Here is an 18,565-nt window from a genome sequence, read left to right on the forward strand (position 1 = left end):
AGGCACAAATGAGGTCAGGCGTCATATGACCATTCGATAGTTCGTTACCAGCAACAATGCAAAGTGTAATACGACAGTTTAGGTAATCCGCTAACAGTGCCCCCAAAATGGATCAATGATGACACAAAAGTACTGCTTCCCACTCCGGCCCCAGTACTACCCCTCCTTGGATCAGCACTGGCCGGGATCCGAGCCGAAGCAACAAGCTTGCGCAGCAGTCAGAAGCGAGAGGCTGAGAGTCTGTCCCTTCGGGCCCGCACCCCACCCCAGGTGGTGATCCACTTTACCTGGGCAGGGTAACCCCACTCTCCTATCCAACGTCAGCGACTTGGGCCTTGATCCAAAACTCCGTCACGGGTGCGGCAAGATCGGGCCGGCGACTCAGTTCTTCCAGGGCTGCTGGTCCGGGCCACTGCTGTCTTACTCCGAGGGCGGTCTCAGTCAACACCGAGACCCGTCCTGAGCACTGTGGAGACCTTACTTCCAATTCGATGTGAACCCAGCCAAGGCACTCTTCACCAGCACCTCCGATTGCACCTTGGCACGCACACTGCATGTCTGTAACTCGCCTCTTCTCTGGTGCTCAAGATGTTCCGGCACTCTTCACAAGCACCTCTGCTTGTACCTTGACACGCACCCTGCACGTCCAAGTCTCTCCTCTTCTCCCGGTGCACAAGATGTCCAGGCGCTCCTTACCAACGCCCTGGCTGCACCATGACACAGACTCTGCGGGTCCGGGTCTCACCTCTTCTCCCGGTGCACACGATGACCAGGCGCTCCTCACCAGTGCCCTGGCTGCACCACGACACGCACTCCGCGCGTCCAAGATTCACTTCTTCTTTCAGTGCACACAATGTCCAGGCGCTCCTCACCAACACCCTGGCTGCACCACGGCACGCACTCTGCGCGTCCCAGTCTCCCACTTCTCCCGGTGCACACAATGACCAGGAGCTCCTCACCAATGCCCTGGCTGCACCACGACACGCACGCTGCGCGTCTGAGACTCACTTCTTCTTTTGGTGCGCACAACAACCAGGCCCTCCTCACCAACGCCATGGCCTGCACCACAACATGCACTCTGCGTATCCGAGTCTCACTTCGTCTCCCCGTGCACACAATGACCACGCACTCTTGCGTGCCCACGATCACAAGGCACAACTTTTGAGGGTCTCAAGCTTCAAAAGCACACGCACACTGCGTTGCTTGGGACTTCTCCAGAAACTTTTATGATCCTGTATTCCCAAACAGGGAGCCAGCTCACCTCGGGCCCTTGGGGTTACAAGACACAGCACAAGGCACAGTCTTATTCAGCAGTGGGACCCAGCGCCTCTAAACACAGTCCCAACAGCCTCTGCCTTGGCTAGAACAGCAAACTGCAGACCAGCCCCAGATCACGAAGCAAGGATTGGTCTTTCCACAGGAGTCTCTACAGTTGCTCCTTCTTTAGCATAGGTTCCTCTTGACCACAGAATGGGTCCAAGCCTTTTCAGCCTCAATCCATTTCTGTTTCATTCGAACGTTCAGGAGTTTCAGCTCTCATAGTTATACCCCTTACTTGTCTTTGAAGTTCATTCGTGCTCAGGGGTCCCTGACCCCTCCCTAAATCAGTTCAGGGTGTCTCCCTCCCAGTGTCACCTCTCTCCCCTTGATACTGGGGGTCTGGATCCCTAATCACTCAGCAGGAGATGGGTCAATTGGTTTTATAGCAACAGCCCAGGACTTTTTACCTCCCGGGCTTCTCCTTCCCCTACTCTCCAGATGGAGGGCAGCCTGGTGCCATCTCCACCCCTCCCTACTCCTCTCACCTTTCAGATCCAGACAGACAATCCACATTTCAGCAGAGACACACAGATATGCTTAGAGCACAAAACTCAGCCACTTTCTAAAAGAGTGGTTTCTGAACACACAGTGACAAAACCACCTTCACAGAAAGATGTGTTATGACACTGTGAGTTCATACATACTAAACTTCACCTCTCCATTATAACCTGACAGGAAACTAGGCTAACAAACACAACACCCAGCCTCCCCCATTCTGTCCTATGGGCAGTATGGCCTTTCAGCAGTAAAAAACAAAATGGAGTGTTTTTCACTGTCAGGACATAACACACACCTTAGTATATATTCTGACTTTTACGTACACTGCACCCTGCCCAGGGATTACCCAGGACCTACCACAGGGGTGCCCAATGTGTATGTAAAATGGAAAGTCAGGCCTGACAAGTGGTTGCACTTGTCAGGACAACATGCCAACTTAGCACTCTGCATGCAGGCCCTACACTGCAGGCCTGAGTTCCCTTCTCCTCACGCCTTTGCATTATTTGTCCTGGCACAGACATTGCACATCAATAGGGACTTTACTAGTAAGGCAAACATACCAATCATGGCCAACCAATCACCATTACATTTTACATAGGGAACACTTGTACTTTGACACTGATCAGCAGTGACAAAGTAACCCAAGCATCTAAATTGTCATCTGTATGTCAGGAAAATGGTCTAGGGGGAAAGTAAAAAGTTTAGGGAACTTTAGCCAAAAAATCCAAGTCCCAAAGTCATAAAGCCACATTGCACGCTCAACACCGCTTTGTAAATATGCTACCCTTTCACGCAGGTATCTGCGTGAAAGGGGCTTGCAATGGATGTCACTGTGGGTGTTTCACTGCAACACCCATTGCTTTTTTACACAGCCCCAGATTTACAAGGATGTGTAAATCTGAGTCTGCGCCAAAAACTAGAGCCATGCAAAAGCAGGCATTACATTGGCACATCGAGAAGAAATACTTTTATTTCTCCTCGGTTTTGCTCTTAGAGAAAGAGCAAATCGCCTTTAAAGATTGTTGATGTGCAGGAAGGTGTACCTCCCTTCAGATAAACAATCATTCCCTGCAACACAGACACCCTTGCACCGTGGCTCAGGGGTGTCTGCGTGGCGCTAGGCAGCTATTTTTAGTGCCAGCGCAAGGGAAAACATAGGGGTTTGCTGTATTCTTGTGAATACAGAGCATCCTTGCGTTTTCAAAATGTTACTCTTCAACTACCTTTTTAAATGACGCAGCACAGGGCTGTTAAATTTTCTGCTGTGCCAATTCCTTTTCAATGTAACCCTAAGGGGCAGATTTACAAGCCCCTTGCGCCTCTTTTGCGCCGCCGTTGCGTCACTTTTGTGACGCAGCGGCGGCGCAAAAGATGTGCCATGGTGCGGGCTATTTACAATGTGACGCATCTGGGAGATGCGTCACGTTGTAAAGCCCTGCACCTTAAGGAGGCGTTCCGGTGCAGGAGGGGGGGGGGGCATTCCGGTGCAGGAACGCCTCCTAAAAGTGGCTGAGTGAAATCTACAAGATTTCACTCAGTCACTTTTAGGCCAATGCTACGTCAAAACCCTGCACCTGCTTGAAGCAGGCGTAAGGCTTGACGCAGCATTAGTAGAATGGGCCCCCCAGAGCATTGCTGGAGCTGCGTCGCGCATGCGACACAACTCCAGCAATGCGACACCTTTACGGCCCAGATGCGTGACGCATCTGTGCCATTTTTGCCCCATGGTGCGTCGCATTGTAAATGCGGCGCATCATGGGTGGCGGAGGCATGGCGCAAAATTACTGGCGCATCCCTGCTAATTTGCAGGGATGCGCCAATAATTGTAAATATGCCCCATAGTTCTTTCACCGGAGGGTTAGAAATCAGAGCCCTTAGGCTCTGGGGACCGCTCCCCCACCCCACCGCATCCCAGATATAGCGTATCACATTCACATGTTATTATTATTTACACTCACCTGTTCACCTTTCCGTACAATGTTAACAATCAGCGAAGAAGCGCTTTCATTTCTAAAACCAACCCCAGACCTATTAGCTTTGACGACATTAGGTTTAGGCTGAGAATTGTACATTGAATGCTTGTATGAAGAATAAACCCTGAATTGTATATCGTTTTTTAGATATGAATGGGCGGGAATTGACAGGTTAATGTTTTCACTTAACCCCGCCATTATTTTTTTCCTTCTTCTGTACTGTGGCTGATAAGTTTGAAGGTCCCATAGGTCTGCTGACTGTTAGCTCAGAGGGCGGAGACCCAACTCTCTGTGACAGCGACACACAACTGGCAAAGACACACAAACGGGTTGCCAAGCCAGCAGAAAGACTGATCTGCTCTATTTCTCTCACCCTAGCATGCTCCTTCGGATTTCGTTAAGCCACTTTAGCGCTCGGTGTCAGACGGTTAAGTCCAATTAGCTTTGTTTTTTACTACAGAGGTTTCTCTTCTCCCTCTGCTCTTCAAATGTGTGCGCGAGAGGGGGAAAGAGCGAGCACTCTTCTCAAGGGCAGAGCTGGCTGACCAGAGCATTGCCCGGCCTCCGCCACAGGTGACAGACAGGAAGTGAAGCAAAATGTCGCTCGTGCGCTCGCTCTCCGTGACCTCCCTGAACGGGCTTCCGCAATGGGAAGAAGACGACCTCCCCGTGGAAGAGTTGCTGCTCTTTGAAGTTGCATGGGAGGTTACCAATAAAGGTTTGTGGAGCATTTTTACTAACTGTGGTATGCCAGAACTCTTCTAGTTCCCAAGTCTATGGGTAAGTAACTCACACAGCCCAGGTGTTTTTTTGTGTTTTTTTTTGCATTCTGGTGATTGTAGTCCTGATTTTATAATGTTAGCAACATAACTACAAAACCCAGAATACTAAGGGCAAAAAGTTGACAAGATCAGATACTCATGCATTTGGAACGTGTCGTGAGAGCTAAATTGTAAGGTGCACATGGAAGTCCTTTAAACTCCCTTAGACCAAGAGTGTCAATTGCAGGTCCTGATCCATGCCAGAGTGTCTAGACATCCATATAGGACACCTTCACATACAACGAGCCGTATCTAGTCTCTTTTTTCAAGACTATGAGCAATGTATTCAGCTAAATTCATAAGCAAGTCATGCGTATTTATTTACATCAACTCACAAAACTCTCCGTGTAAACTCGAGAATCAAAATGAAACGCACTGACGCAATTTAGTGCCATCCTGAGTATCTATCAAGTGTCCCATCCAACTTGCCCTATGCGCAACAGTCCCTAATCTATACTCATACCTCAGCATTTTTAAATGGTAAGTCTTTAATAATTGTATCTCATTTTATTTACTTCATTTTCAACATGTATAAATGTATACCATATAAACTTAATAAAAGTTTAATTAGAAAAAGAATCACATAATAATGTAAGTCTTTATCAATGCAGATGTGAATCGTCACAGTGTTAGCTCCGGTTTTCATCAGAGCAGGAAACTAGTAAACATTAGTGCTGTGGCAAATGCACCTGCACCACCAAACTTGAGAACTGAAAAACATGTTTGCTGACTTGAAAGTAAATCAAACAGGATCAAAGTAAACGGCTGATAAAGATCACGCGTGCAACCACTGGAAGTCTGTAAAAAGTTAACATGCTGGAAATTGCCTTTTCTACCGTGCCTCAATAACTAGAACGTTTCATCGTTGTACAAACATTGGAGTGGGTCTGTGCGCCTGAAAGTTTAACTGCAGGCCCAGCAGGTGGCAGCATAATGCAACAAAACACAAAGATGTAAGGTTTATAAAAGACGCTCTGGACTCGTCAAAACCATAGTCACAAAAAGCTAGAATTGCTTTTGCCAAGTAAACCAGCCCTTTGCTGATGCTGATCTTGTCTATTGCTTGAATTCATTCAGCCGACGTACATCTAAAATCTGACACTGGATGATAAAGGGCCACATGAGTTCGTCTCCTAAGCAGATTTATGAAAATAACAGGCAGTCTTTCGCCAGCGCTCTGAGTTTACATTGGAAGCCATCGTGAGTGCAAAGGTGCACTTCTGTTTGGACAGGAGCATAACGCGCGAACGCTGCATGGCATTGACTGTGGCGGCCCCAGGGCTACATCTGCACTTTGCACTGTGTTGACCAATATAATATCCCATCACGTGTAAAAACGAATTTGGGCTTTTGCAAGTAAGAGACATCTGGGTTACATAATGGGATCGCAACAAACATCCATTTAGTTCAATATACTTCAATATCTGTATTTCACGTTGTACATGTTTAAAGCAAATAATCGGTACACTCACCAAGATCCATATGCAGCTGAGACCGGCTTTCGCCGGAAATGCACAATGCTTGCCCACGTCATGGCTAAAATGTAAATTGTAAATTGATACTTGTATAGCACACTACTCACCTGCAAGGGTCTCAAGGCGCTTGTACGAAAACCGCTGTGGAACCCATCCTGGCTTTCCCTGTGAGGCGTCCACTCCTGGGCACCCCCAAGGTGGAGGCAAGGCATCCTTAGCGTTGTGGGGGCCGTTGTGGAGATTAAGCAAGCTATTGCCCAGAGTTGCAGAGTGGGACTCCATGATTGGAATAAGCACCGAGGCGAGAATTTATCAGGCCCGTGAAATTTTGAGCCCAAGACCCGCCGAGGCGGGGAATTGAACCCTGGTGCCAGCTCAAAGTGACAAATCGCATGGGGCGGCTCTAGGCTCATGGCGGCCCTGGGCAGGGAGCTTAGGTAGGGGGCCCCGGAGGAATGCAGGCACGGAGGCCAGTGAAGAGGGGGGAATCAGGGTGTTTGGAAGTGGAAAAGAGCCGGAGGCCGCTAAATCCCTGCCAGGGGCCGCCACGCAAAAATGTATCCATCCTCAGAGGATCGTTATATCAATGATATATATTGGGGTGGCTGGCCCTGGGGTTTGGTGGCCCTGGGCAGGTGCACAGCTTGCACATGCCTAAGGCCGCCCTGAATGCACTGGATGCACTAGTGCGTATTTGTAGAGTGCCAGCAAAGGGGTGGTTGATTCTTCATGCAAGACACCTCTTTAAGAGAGGGGAATACAGCCCGTGACCCACAATGTTTACTTTAATTTTCGATCATTGCACTCTCCACTTTCAATGTAACTTAACACCATTCACCACCACAGCACTCCCAGCCATTATTCAGCCAAAGCCAATCCCTCTGGACACGTCCATTCGTACAGGTTACATTGAATTATTTTAAATGCCACAAGCTGAATCCTAAAAGAATATCCCCACTCCGTGTTAGCCGAACATGGGACATGTAAGGATACATTCCGAAGAAATACAGTTGTAAAATATTGTACGTACATTTTATGATTGTGCATGTGGAAATTGGAACAAACTGAAAAACAAGCATCAGCAAAGCCAGTTGGGGCTTGACTTGCCTGTGACAGTGGTTGTGACCTGTTAGCTTTTCCAATGCTTTTCTTCCCCAGATGTCTGCCATGGCTGCTCATGCACCGTGGTCATCTTGGAATGCTATTCCTGAAGGTTTATGAAAAAGTATTCTAAAGTGGCCAGATTGCGTGCCCCTACGTCTGCATGCACAGATTACATATTGAAATGCTTTATCTTAAAATGTTTTTTTCTTAAGCTTTATCAAAAACCTTTCACTGATGGTTGTCTCTTGGGAGCATGCACATGCAGTCATTTTGGAAAAGTTCGTTATAAAGATTAATCAAAAGCAGCCAAAGATAGCAGCGGGCCTGCACTGATGTGCATGTGTGTGCATGCACGGGTTGCCATCCTACAATGGTAAAAGAACATGAAATGACTGCCGTGTGCTGCATTACTGGCGCACATCAAACAGTGCAGTAGAAGCAAGCAGTTAGTCGGGGGGGGGGGGACTAATAGCAAAATAACTAGCTGGTGGGGCACGAAAAGAGGGTGAGACGACAAAACAAGGAGTGCGAGAGAGACAGAAAATATTCCTCATTCGTTTCTGTGCACGTTCTTCATGTCAACAGTGGAAAGAGCGGTACAAAAGGGGGTGGTGGAAAGAAGCAACTAATGCAGTCAAACACGGTGACACTGAACTGCTCCTCGGACGAGGCAAATGCAAGAACAGAAACAAAATCCCTAGGATCTGAGCAGAGCAACTGTGATAGACAAGAAATCCATCAACTCTTTAGCCAGGGTCCGACCCAAAGCTCAGTCTTAAATCTATATTTAATACAGAGGGCCTGTTGCCAACAGCTAATGCTGACTAAGCGAGACATAAAAATGGTAAGAGGAGGGCTGTTTAAGGTTTTTTTAGGGAATGAAACAAAAATGTGATGTGCCCCCTTTTTTCCAAGAGCCTTCTTCTGAAGCTCCTCCCTTCTGTCTGCCTTCCTGTTCTATCTACAAATGCCTTCTCCCCCAGTACGCAAACTGTTAGAATAAATATATATCAACTGGGATGGACTGTCAAACTTTTATGGATTCCCTCTCTTATTCGAAAGCATCTATTTCATTATTCCCAAATATGTTATTTTTGTTGGCAAAATTAGAATATTCTTATATATTTGCTACTTTTGTTGTTCTATGTAATCTATTGTAATCTTTTGGCCACTCATACCTCTTTAGCCACCTGCTTGTTCATGTCAGGTGAAGAATGGTGAATACAAAGCTCTCCACTCCACTCCTCGTAGGGCGCAGACTCAGAAGTCTCTGCAGGGGGCTACTGTCACTAAATCCAGGCCAGAACCTCACCCCTCCCCCACCCCTGGCAATGAAAGGCCCAAACTGGCAACATCCCATCGCCTCACTGTGACTTGAATGAATAACACCAGGGAATGGAACCAGACGGGAACTCTGCTCTTTTTTAAACTGAGGAAGCCAGATACAAGCAGCAATTAACCCAGCTACAAGCAGAAAGGAACCCAGCTACAAGCAGCAAGTAACCCAGCTACAAACAGCAAGGAACCCAACTACAAGCAGCAAGGAACCCAGCTACAAGCAGCAAGGAACCCAGCTACAAGCAGCAATTAACCCAGCTACAAGCAGCAAGTAACCCAGCTACAAGCAGCAAGTATCCTAGCTACAAGCAGCAATTAACCCAGCGACAAGCAGAAAGGAACCCAGCTACAAGCAGCAAGTAACCCAGCTACAAGCAGCAAGGAACCCAACTACAAGCAGCAAGTAACCCAGCTACAAGCAACAAGTATCCTAGCTACAAGCAGCAATTAACCCAGCTACAAGCAGAAAGGAACTCAGCTACAAGCAGCAAGTAACCCAGCTACAAGCAGCAAGGAACCCAACTACAAGCAGCAAGTAACCCAGCTACAAGCAGCAAGAAATCCAGCTACAAGCAGCAATGAATATAAGCACAAGCAGCAAGGAACCCAGCTACAAGCAGCAAGGAACCCAGCTACAAGCAGCAATTAACCCAGCTACAAGCAGCAAGTAACCCAGCTACAAGCAGCAAGGAACCCAGCTACAAGCAGCAAGGAACCCAACTACAAGCAGCAAGGAACCCAGCTACAAGCAGCAAGTAACCCAGCTACAAGCAACAAGGAACCCAGTTACAAGCAGCAAGGAACCCAGCCACAAGCAGCAAGGAACCCAGCCACAAGCAGCAAGGAACTCAGCCACAAGCAGCAAGGAACCCAGCCACAAGCAGCAAGGAACCCATCCACAAGCAGCAAGGTACCCAGCCACAAGCAGCAAGTAACCCAGCTACAAGCAGCAAGTAACCCAGCTACAAGCAGCAAGGAACCCAGTTACAAGCAGCAAGGAACCCAGCCACACGCAGCAAGGAACACAGCTACAACAGCAAGTAATCCAGCTACAAGCAGCAAGGAACCCAGCTACAAGCAGCAAGTAACCCAGCTACAAGCCGCAAGGAACACAGTTACAAGCAGCAAGGAACTCAGCCACAAGCAGCAAGGAACCCAGCCACAAGCAGCAAGGAACCCATCCACAAGCAGCAAGGTACCCAGCCACAAGCAGCAAGTAACCCAGCTACAAGCAGCAAGTAACCCAGCTACAAGCAGCAAGGAACCGAGTTACAAGCAGCAAGGAACCCAGCCACACGCAGCAAGGAACACAGCTACAACAGCAAGTAATCCAGCTACAAGCAGCAAGGAACCCAGCTACAAGCAGCAAGTAACCCAGCTACAAGCCGCAAGGAACACAGTTACAAGCAGCAAGGAACACAGCTACAAGCAGCAGACCGCAGCCTCATGGTTTCTACAAATGAGTGTTCCAGAGGTTGAAAGGAGGCCAGAACAAACTGTAATTAAGACAGAGAACAACCAAGATTGGATTCTAATAAACCGAAAGGCCCCCCAATATTGGGAACAGGACATAGCCTGAATAACACTGAGGGAAACAGACTAGCACCACAACCCCTCAGTCACTAAAATGGAGCATGACTGTCACTATGAGCAAAGCAAATCAAAACACCTACTGGCAACAACTAAGAACATTGCCATGATTGAAACTAGGACCGCATGCTTCGAAGTCATGCCATTTGAGGGCCCAAGTTGACTGAACCCCCAACTCTATAAAATGAGCTTAATTTATCTGACATGATATACTTATGGAGACTCAAAGTATTTTCCTGTGGTCCCACCGTTGTGCACTATGCCACTGCTCGGCTAAACAACAACAAAACAATATTTATTATTCAGGATGGGTGTGCCCCACCAGTCACAAATCTGTCTTTCTGTTTCTGATTCGTTGTGTGAGCAGTTGTCTTCCTTCTTTCTGACTATTGAAAAGCTTCGCTCCTCTTTTGCATTTCCCCTTCAGATTGATAGTGAGGTCACTTCCCATCACCCGAGTATTCTCCTGAGGATCCTACTTGAATTCCTTCCGATGCCTCCTCAAACTGAAAAATGATTAGGATCCGGCTCTACTTACATTTGCTCAATGAGTATTATCGAGCTGGCCGCTAATATCATTACCCGCCCTAACCACATTCTCGAAACAGACAATTGTCATCCCTTTCCTCAAAATAACATAATATTGTTTCAGTTTCAATAACTTTTATTCGATTGCCACTTGTGTAATCATAAAAAGTACATAGTTTTAAAAAACAACACAAAATCAATTCACCATTAACATAATAAAAAGGTTAAAAATATATAGGAGAGCTCATGACTTAGAGAAAACTCATGGGTTTAAAAGGTTCTGTTCAGTTTGTAATTTTTGGTGTATTTTGATGGTGGCTTTTAGAAAAGTCGCTATAGATTTTGCTACATGTGGCGAGTCCAGACACTGCAGAAAGAAGAATGCAGAATAACACTGTCTATGACCACTAGATCGAAGTAGTGGGAGAATCCAGGTTTTACGTGAAGTTTTGTAGTATTTGCAAAAAAAGATAATGTGAATCGTTGTTTGTGAAGATATTCCATCGCACGGACAGTTCATGAGCATGCGGGACCAATTGTGGATTTCAGGAAATGAGACTAAACGAAAAAAGGTATTAAAGCGAAATCTTGTTAGTAAGTATTTCTCCTGGTTCGATAGAAAGTAGGACAGGTATGGTTGGATACCTTTGACAGGTTGTATTGCACAAATTTGGCTGTTCGAAAGTTTTGTGATCTCTGTCTGGTTTCGCAGCTCTCTCAGGTGAGCCAAGCACATCATCTTTAGCTGTTTTCTAGATATATCTTCAATACTGGGTGGGTCGTCAAAATAAGACTTGTATCCCAGGTCATTAAAAAAGTTCCGTACATAGACCAACCATGGGATCTTATGCCAATTAGTTAAAGTTAAACAGTCCGTGATCAAAGATCGTGTTAAGTGGCACTCCCGTTTGGACCATATACGTTGCCACAGTAAGATTGGTTGTGAGCGAATGGTGTCTATGATATATTCCATGCCAAGCTCACTGTGGGAAGCGAAGATCGGAGCACTCTGTGGGAGGGCCAGCACATATTTGATGAAGCTGTTCTCTGTTACCTGGAGGTGATCTATATGGCCGTGCCCCCAGACGCCTGCTCCATAGGTTGCCACACTGTGGCATTTAGCATAGTAGATTTTCAGGAGTTCGGGTGCCGCTGGTTTTCCCAATTTTCTCGAAAATGATGTCAAGGCCGATGTTGCACGTCGGAAGAGGAGGTTTCTGGTGGCCGTGGCTTGACGCCAGTTCAGTGCGTCATCCACAAGGATTCCCAGATATGGATAGACGGAGGTTTTTTCCAACTTTATACTATCCACCAATATTGGTTTAGGGTTTTTGACCCTGGGGCCGATATGCATGGTAAAAGTCTTTTTTATGTTAATTTTCAGGCCAAGTGAGTCCATAAAGTTGCTATATTTATTGATTTGTTTTTGAAGTTGGTTTAGTGTGCGGGCCAGGATGACTGAGTCATCTGCGTAAAGCAGTGTCGGTATCGGGCGGTGGTTTATCTGGGGCAAATCCTGGCTCCCTTCCAGCATTGCCTGCTCTAGGCCGTTGGTGTAAAGATTAAACAGGAAGGGAGCCAGTACGCAGCCCTGTCTTACTCCTTTTGTTATTGGGAAAGAGCGAGACAGCTCACCATTTGTGCCGAATCTGACTCGCCCTTAAGCATTGGAATAAAGTTCACGGAGGAAGACTAATAAAGGAGGGTCCACTCCGAGGTCGGTGAGTATTTTCCAGAGTTTTTCATGCTGGACGCAGTCAAATGCTGCACTGAGGTCGACATAGACGAGGAAGATGTTACCCCCTTTGGCGCCAACATATTTCCCAGTCAAGAGGGCAAGGTTCAGGGCCTGCTCCACTGTCCCAAGCCCCTTCTGGAAACCGTATTGCAGGTCGGTCATGATGTTATTTTCCTGGGCCCAGGATTGTAAACGGTCCAGGAGCACTCGGCCTGCAATTTTACCCATGGAGTCCAGAAGGGAGATTGGCCTGTAGCAGGCTGGGTCATTACGGTCTCCTTTTTTAAAGATGGGAAGCAGGATTGACGTTGACCATGATTGAAAAAGCCCAGCCGATGTTACTGCTGCAAGGACCTGGGTAATTATCGGTGACCATAACTCTATGTTGTGGAGGAAAATGTCCATTGGCACTCCGTCAGGGCCCGGAGCCTTGCCTGATTTCGATGCCTTGATTGCTTTAATGACTTCACTATGATGGAAATGGATATTTATTGGATAGATGTAATTTTTTGTAGCGTGGACCTCACTTTGTTCTATTCCTGTAACTGCAGCGTTTTGTGAGGATGGGCCAACGATTTTAGAGAAATGCATAACCCAGTCATCCTCCGTAACTGCTCTGTCTAAGTGCTGACCTTGTGCATTATCAACCAAAAAAGGGGATCTTATAACTTGCCAGAATTGGGCGCTATCCTTTCTTTGGCAACTGTCGTGGAGTTGTGCCCATAGATCTTTCTTGATTTCTTTTTTGCGATCTCGTCTGGCCAGGTTATAGAGTTTTCTTGAGTTGGAAATTTCCAATTGGTTTCTTATGGGTCTATGTAGGGCTTCTTTTAAGCTTGAAAGGGCTTTCCGACAAGCTACGTCGAACCATCTTGTGGTAGAGGGCTTAGTGTTCTTTAACTTTACAAAGAGTTCATTCCCAATTGTTTTCAAGATGTTCTGGAAGCTATTAACAGTTGACCGTGGTGTGGTTTCAGATGATAGACATTCAAGTATCCAGGGCTTAGTTTTTTCAAGAATCTTCTCTGTTGTTCCCACCGGGTCAATCTTGGCCCATTTGACTGTGTATCCATTCAATCTGTTCATGGTTAATGAGTTTTGCTATAGGAGACTCATTTTCATGGGATGTGCATTGGCCGCTTTTGGAGTGATTCTTACACTGATTGGATAATGGCCACTCATGGCATTTGTCCCAGTTGCAAAGTTGGTTAATTGTCCCTTAAGTGTTTGGGAGGACAGAATATAGTCTATAGTAGTTAGGAAACCTCTTCCATGAAAAGTTGGAGAAAAATCCTTCTGAGGGTCTACTAATTCGTTTGCAAAGTCCAGATCTAAAGAAAATAGGATCTCGTTTAACTTATTTCCACAGACCGAGTGGGCATAATGGGGCATAGGACTGTCATGTTCATTTTGTAGTCCACAGTTTCCGTTTTTGTGGTTGGAGCATAGTGGGAGATTAAAATCGCCACCCCATATTAAGTGTGTTGTGGTTTGGCTAAGATCGCTTTGAAAAGATATTAAGAAAGTGGCAATTTCTACTAAGATTGTCAAGCAGTCCAATGTAGTTGAATTATTATAATATTTAATAAAGATATAAGTGCAATCATTTGTAAAATGTATTTGCATGATTTGGTATGTCAAGGATTCTTTTAACATTTTGATGGATAGAGAGGGGAGAGTATTAGCAACATAGATCACGAGACCCCCCTTAGGCCTACCCAAAGCTCCCTGCACTGCTAAGGTAAAAAAGGTTTTGTATCCCGCTAGATGATTTGCTGTAATAGACCATGTTTCCTGGACAAAGTACCTGGTGAACCCTTACTGTTTCAGACCATGATTCAAGTGATAATTTGGAGAGTAGGCCTGCGACATTCCAATACATTATGGAGAGGTTTAGTTTGTTGGATTCAATGCATGGGTGTAGGGCAGGGGGTTCGGATGGGAAATTCTCTACAGGGATCAAGGGAGGGATAGTAGTATGTCTCGAATCGTTTAATTGATTCAGGTTTCGGTCTATACTATCCATAGAGGTAACCGGAACTATGGTCACCGCTTCGTTAGGAATGACGTTGTTGGCATCTACAGCATTTATGGTGGTAAGCAAAGTTTGCTTTAATTGACTTCTTGGTTTAAACGGGCATGAAGATGACTGGGATCTAGGGTTAGGTGGAGAAGTCGTGGTATAAATGTTCTTACTCTTAACTTTTAGATGACTTGACGGTCAATCCACCATCTCTAGACAGTCATAGCGGTTTCTTGTTGGAAGGCCTTGCCAGCCCTCCAGTGGATGATATGGTCTACCTTGCCAGGGCTGTTTGTGCCATTCTGTGATTCTGTTTCTATTTCTATTTCCACGCCCATAGCTGTATCCTACCTGGTTCCAATGGTCTTCTTGTGGGTGCTGCCAGTTCGGGATGGAAATATATTGATGTGAATTCAAAGGGGGATAGAAGAAAGAAAGATGTTGGGCGTCTATTCCACCTTTTTTCTCCAGTGAGGACCATGTACAAATATGGTCCACGGTAGATGGATCCCTGCAAGTTACTATAATGCAATCTCCGCGGATCGACTTGGGTTCTTCACCTATCCATGTTACTCTACGAACTGTGGAGATCCCTCCAGAGTGGTATGGTTCTAGTGGTCTATTTATACTTAGCCATTGCATGACTTTGTTCTTAAGTGACCAAGCGGTTTCAGTCATACCTTCAGTTAGTTCAGGTACGCCTGTAAGAATGATTGTATACGGAGTTGCTTCTGGTGGGAGGTGCACTGGGCGCCTAAGTCTTGGTGTCTTTTTAGATACCATCTGGGGTTGTGTACCAGTTGGTTTAGAAGGTGTAGGTGCCAATTTATTTGTAGTATGATTTGTGGTTGCGTTAACTGCTGTTTGCCCAGTTTTTCCTGTTTTTGCTGGGCCTATACTGGGCGTGTGTTGGGCCAATTCCGTAGTAGTTTTAGCCTTTTGTACACTAGAGGTAGTTTCATGCTGTTTTTGTACTGGGACATTATGATTTGGTTTTTGAGAGGGGATGATAATCGGGACAAGTTGTTTGGTAACTGCTGCTGGTTGTGGATGATGGGATACTTTTGGGGGGTGAATAATGTTTCCTGTCCCTTGCTTGGCTAGGTGTGAGTTTTTTGTGGTAGGGTAAGTTCGCGTTAGGATTGCTAGTTGAGCTTCCAAGTTCCTTATACTAATTTGTATAGGTTTTAACTGCTGAGAAAAAAGATCTTTAATTGAGGTTAGTATTTGCGTTGTAGTTTTACATGCTTTACAGGGGTGTCCGTGTCCTCAATAAGAGTGGGAGGTAATAAGAAATTGCTTTCTGTTGAGGAAATTATTGTTGGTTGTGTGGGTTGTGTTGGGTGTTTGGATCGATCCCTCCCAGATTCCCTCCCAAGTCCCAAAGGAGTGACAGAAGTTAGTACGTTATCAGGTGGATTAGTGGTGCCTTGTTTGGAAATGGCTCCTTCCCTTACTCCTCGAAGGCGTTTATCTATAGTTGACTCTAATCTTTCAAGTGTTTGACAGGCTTCTAGATCTGGAGTGGCCTCTAGATCGTCTGATAATAGTGAATCAGACTCTGATTGAGTTACTGATAGGTCAACTGAACATGGTACTGTATGTATATCAGCAGCAGTCAGAGGTAAGGGAAGGGAGGAATTAGTTAGGGTTTGCTGGGCGGGAGAGGCTGCAGTTGCTAGAAGTCCCAAGGACGAACGTTTTGCGTTCATAAGGTCCAGAGATACTCTACGTTCCAAAAGAGAGATACTGTGGTCAATTGCCTCGTTAGCCCGAGAAATGAATTGATCTATAGGGCCGGTGATTTGGGCTACAGCCAATGCTGTTTTGGTTTTGGTTTTGGTTTTGGTTTTGCTTCTGGTTCTACCAGGCATGGTGGACATATAAAAGGTCCTGAGTGGTGACAGAACTGATAGCAAGAGCCAAGGGGGGTGGCCCGGTCCGGTCTCTACCGGGCACTAACGGGCAACAACGGGCCCGCCCTTGGCTCGGGCTTCGCCCGGCGTCCCGCTCGCGTCCCGCGAGATGGAGGTGACGCTGTATTTGAGCGCCTCCTGGCGCGCAAATGACGCGGCGTGTGCCGCTAGGGGTGCTGGGTCTTGTAGTTTCCTTGGCCCTTCAACCGCGCTCCGCTCTGCGGCCAACCCCCAGGTAGGAAGGGGGTCGGGCGGCGGGAGGCGGGAGGGCTGGGAGCCAGATTATGAAGCTCCTCGTCAGGCGAGTTGGCCAGCACGATTAGCGATGTTCACAGCAGAAAGGCTTGTAAGATTCAAACATAATATTGATAGAGCCACATTTTCTAATTATTGTCTCATCTCCTAATGTGATCACCTGAGCTGATAATAATGCAGAAACTACCTGGCCCCGCGGAAGGGGTCCTCCTCCCAGTCATGGGCTTGAACCCATGCCGGCCGAAGGAAGCCTTGGCCTATTTTCCAGGGGCTCGTGAGGCTGCTTGGCTTCTGGCTTCACTTGAAAAATGAAAATAAAGAAAATATGCATAGGAAGGAAGAAGAGAGAGAAAGACAAGAAGCAAAGATACAAGGAAAAAGTGGCAAAGGAAGGGAAGAAGGACTAAATAGAAGAAGAAAGGAATTAAGGACAAACCAAGGGAAAGAGATGGAAAGGAAAGGAGGAATGAAGCTGAGAAAAAGAAAAGGAAAGAATCACTGAAAAACGAGGGAAAGAATTTGAGATGGAAACAATGATTGGCGTGTGGAGAACACGAGAAAGAAAGTAAAGAATGAACATAGGATAGAAGAGGTTAATGAAAAAGTAAGAAAGAAACAAAAGACAGATGGTATGAAGGAGGGAATGAAAGAGACAAATATGGAAATGAGAGGCAACGACCATGGTCATGCTCGAATTGTCTCCTACATTAATCCCTGCGTACGCTGAATTTACTGCTTTCTCCTGCTTGTTATTTCAAAGCTCGCAAGTTACATCAGGGGGGAGGCTTGTAATTTGTAATACTCTTGCCACCTGGCTTTTTTTTGCTTCTGGGCTGGGAGTTAACTTGTGTTAGGTCAGGTGACATTACATCATCTATCACTTTTTCCTCCTGTGGTCGCGTGCTGGGGCTTCGGTAGAATGTGGTGTATGGGATTCTAGAATGTGGGAGTTGGGAGGTGACGGTTTGTTGTTGTGAGATGGCCATGATGTTCCTGCTGGCTTGAATAAAGAAACTGTGGTGACAGTCTAGTGTTCAGTCACCTGGAAACGGAAGGGCTGAGACAGGATGCCGAAGGCGGCCATCTTGTGTATTGGCACCGACCGCTTAGCTAGCAGACGTGGTTCCCGGCGCTCCGGGGAAATAAAGTAAAAGTAGCCACACTGCTGTCTTCTTGTTGTTCTTTGGGGCACACTACAATGGCGACGAGGCAAGGGATCTAAACCCCGCCCCCCCCAGCCTAACAGCTAAGAAAAAAAAAAACGAGGAGAACGGAGACAGAGAAACGGCGACCCCGGAGCGTGGCAGAGGACAAAAAGGGCAAGTCCAGGTCGAAGGCACGAGTGCGCCCCAGGCACAGACGTGGGAAAGGGTCGAACACGGTGAACATGGCACAACCAATCACAGAGGGTGCGGCGAAGGGTGGTGCGACAGGCAGTGAGCACAGTGAAGAAGAAACGGACGACTGACAGTCGCCTGGGAGCCCACCTGGCCGGGCCATCCCAAATCAAGCAGGTCCCAGAGGAAACAACAAGATGGCTACACAGTCCACCTCCCTCACCCAAATGGTGCCATTCCTCTCGAACAGTGGAGAGCCAAAGATGCAATGGGAAGACTGGAAATGGTATTTCCTCAACTACTTGGAAGCCCTAGAGGAAGAAGGTGAAGTAGCGTTCTCGAGTCCGAGGAGAAAGAAAATACTACTGCACAATTAGAGTGTATGACACCATCGTCAAGGGTGCAAGAGACGCAGCGGACACAGATGTGTTCAGCCATGCCATCGCAGACCTCGATGCGCACTACAGGCCAGTAGTGTGCGTAGATATCGACAGACACAACTTCTTCCAGAGGAAGCAAAAGAGTGGAGAGTCGGTTGATGAGTACGTGGTGGCACTACAGAAATTAGCCCTGACATGTAAATTCGGCACGCTGCATGATGAGCTAATAAGAGACCAGATCATTATGCACACATCCATCACCCACGTCC

General features: G+C 46.7%; 1 protein-coding gene across 3 annotated transcripts in view; it reads left to right on the forward strand.

Moving 5' to 3' along the window:
- The first annotated feature begins 4,095 nt into the window (after positions 1-4,095).
- GYS2 (glycogen synthase 2) overlaps positions 4,096-18,565 on the forward strand; it is a 610,704-nt gene continuing 596,234 nt past the window's right edge. For 2 of the 3 annotated variants that reach the window (XM_086920470.1, XM_086920476.1), the window contains exon 1: positions 4,096-4,509. In XM_086920470.1, coding sequence (XP_086776596.1) covers positions 4,389-4,509 — 121 coding nt within the window. In that variant the 5' untranslated portion in view covers positions 4,096-4,388. The remainder of the gene's footprint in view (positions 4,510-18,565) is intronic. The other variant, XM_086920482.1, reaches the window with a different exon arrangement.

This window comes from Lissotriton vulgaris, chromosome 1_1 (genome assembly GCF_964263255.1).
Source record: "Lissotriton vulgaris chromosome 1_1, aLisVul1.2, whole genome shotgun sequence".
Taxonomy (NCBI): domain Eukaryota; kingdom Metazoa; phylum Chordata; class Amphibia; order Caudata; family Salamandridae; genus Lissotriton; species Lissotriton vulgaris.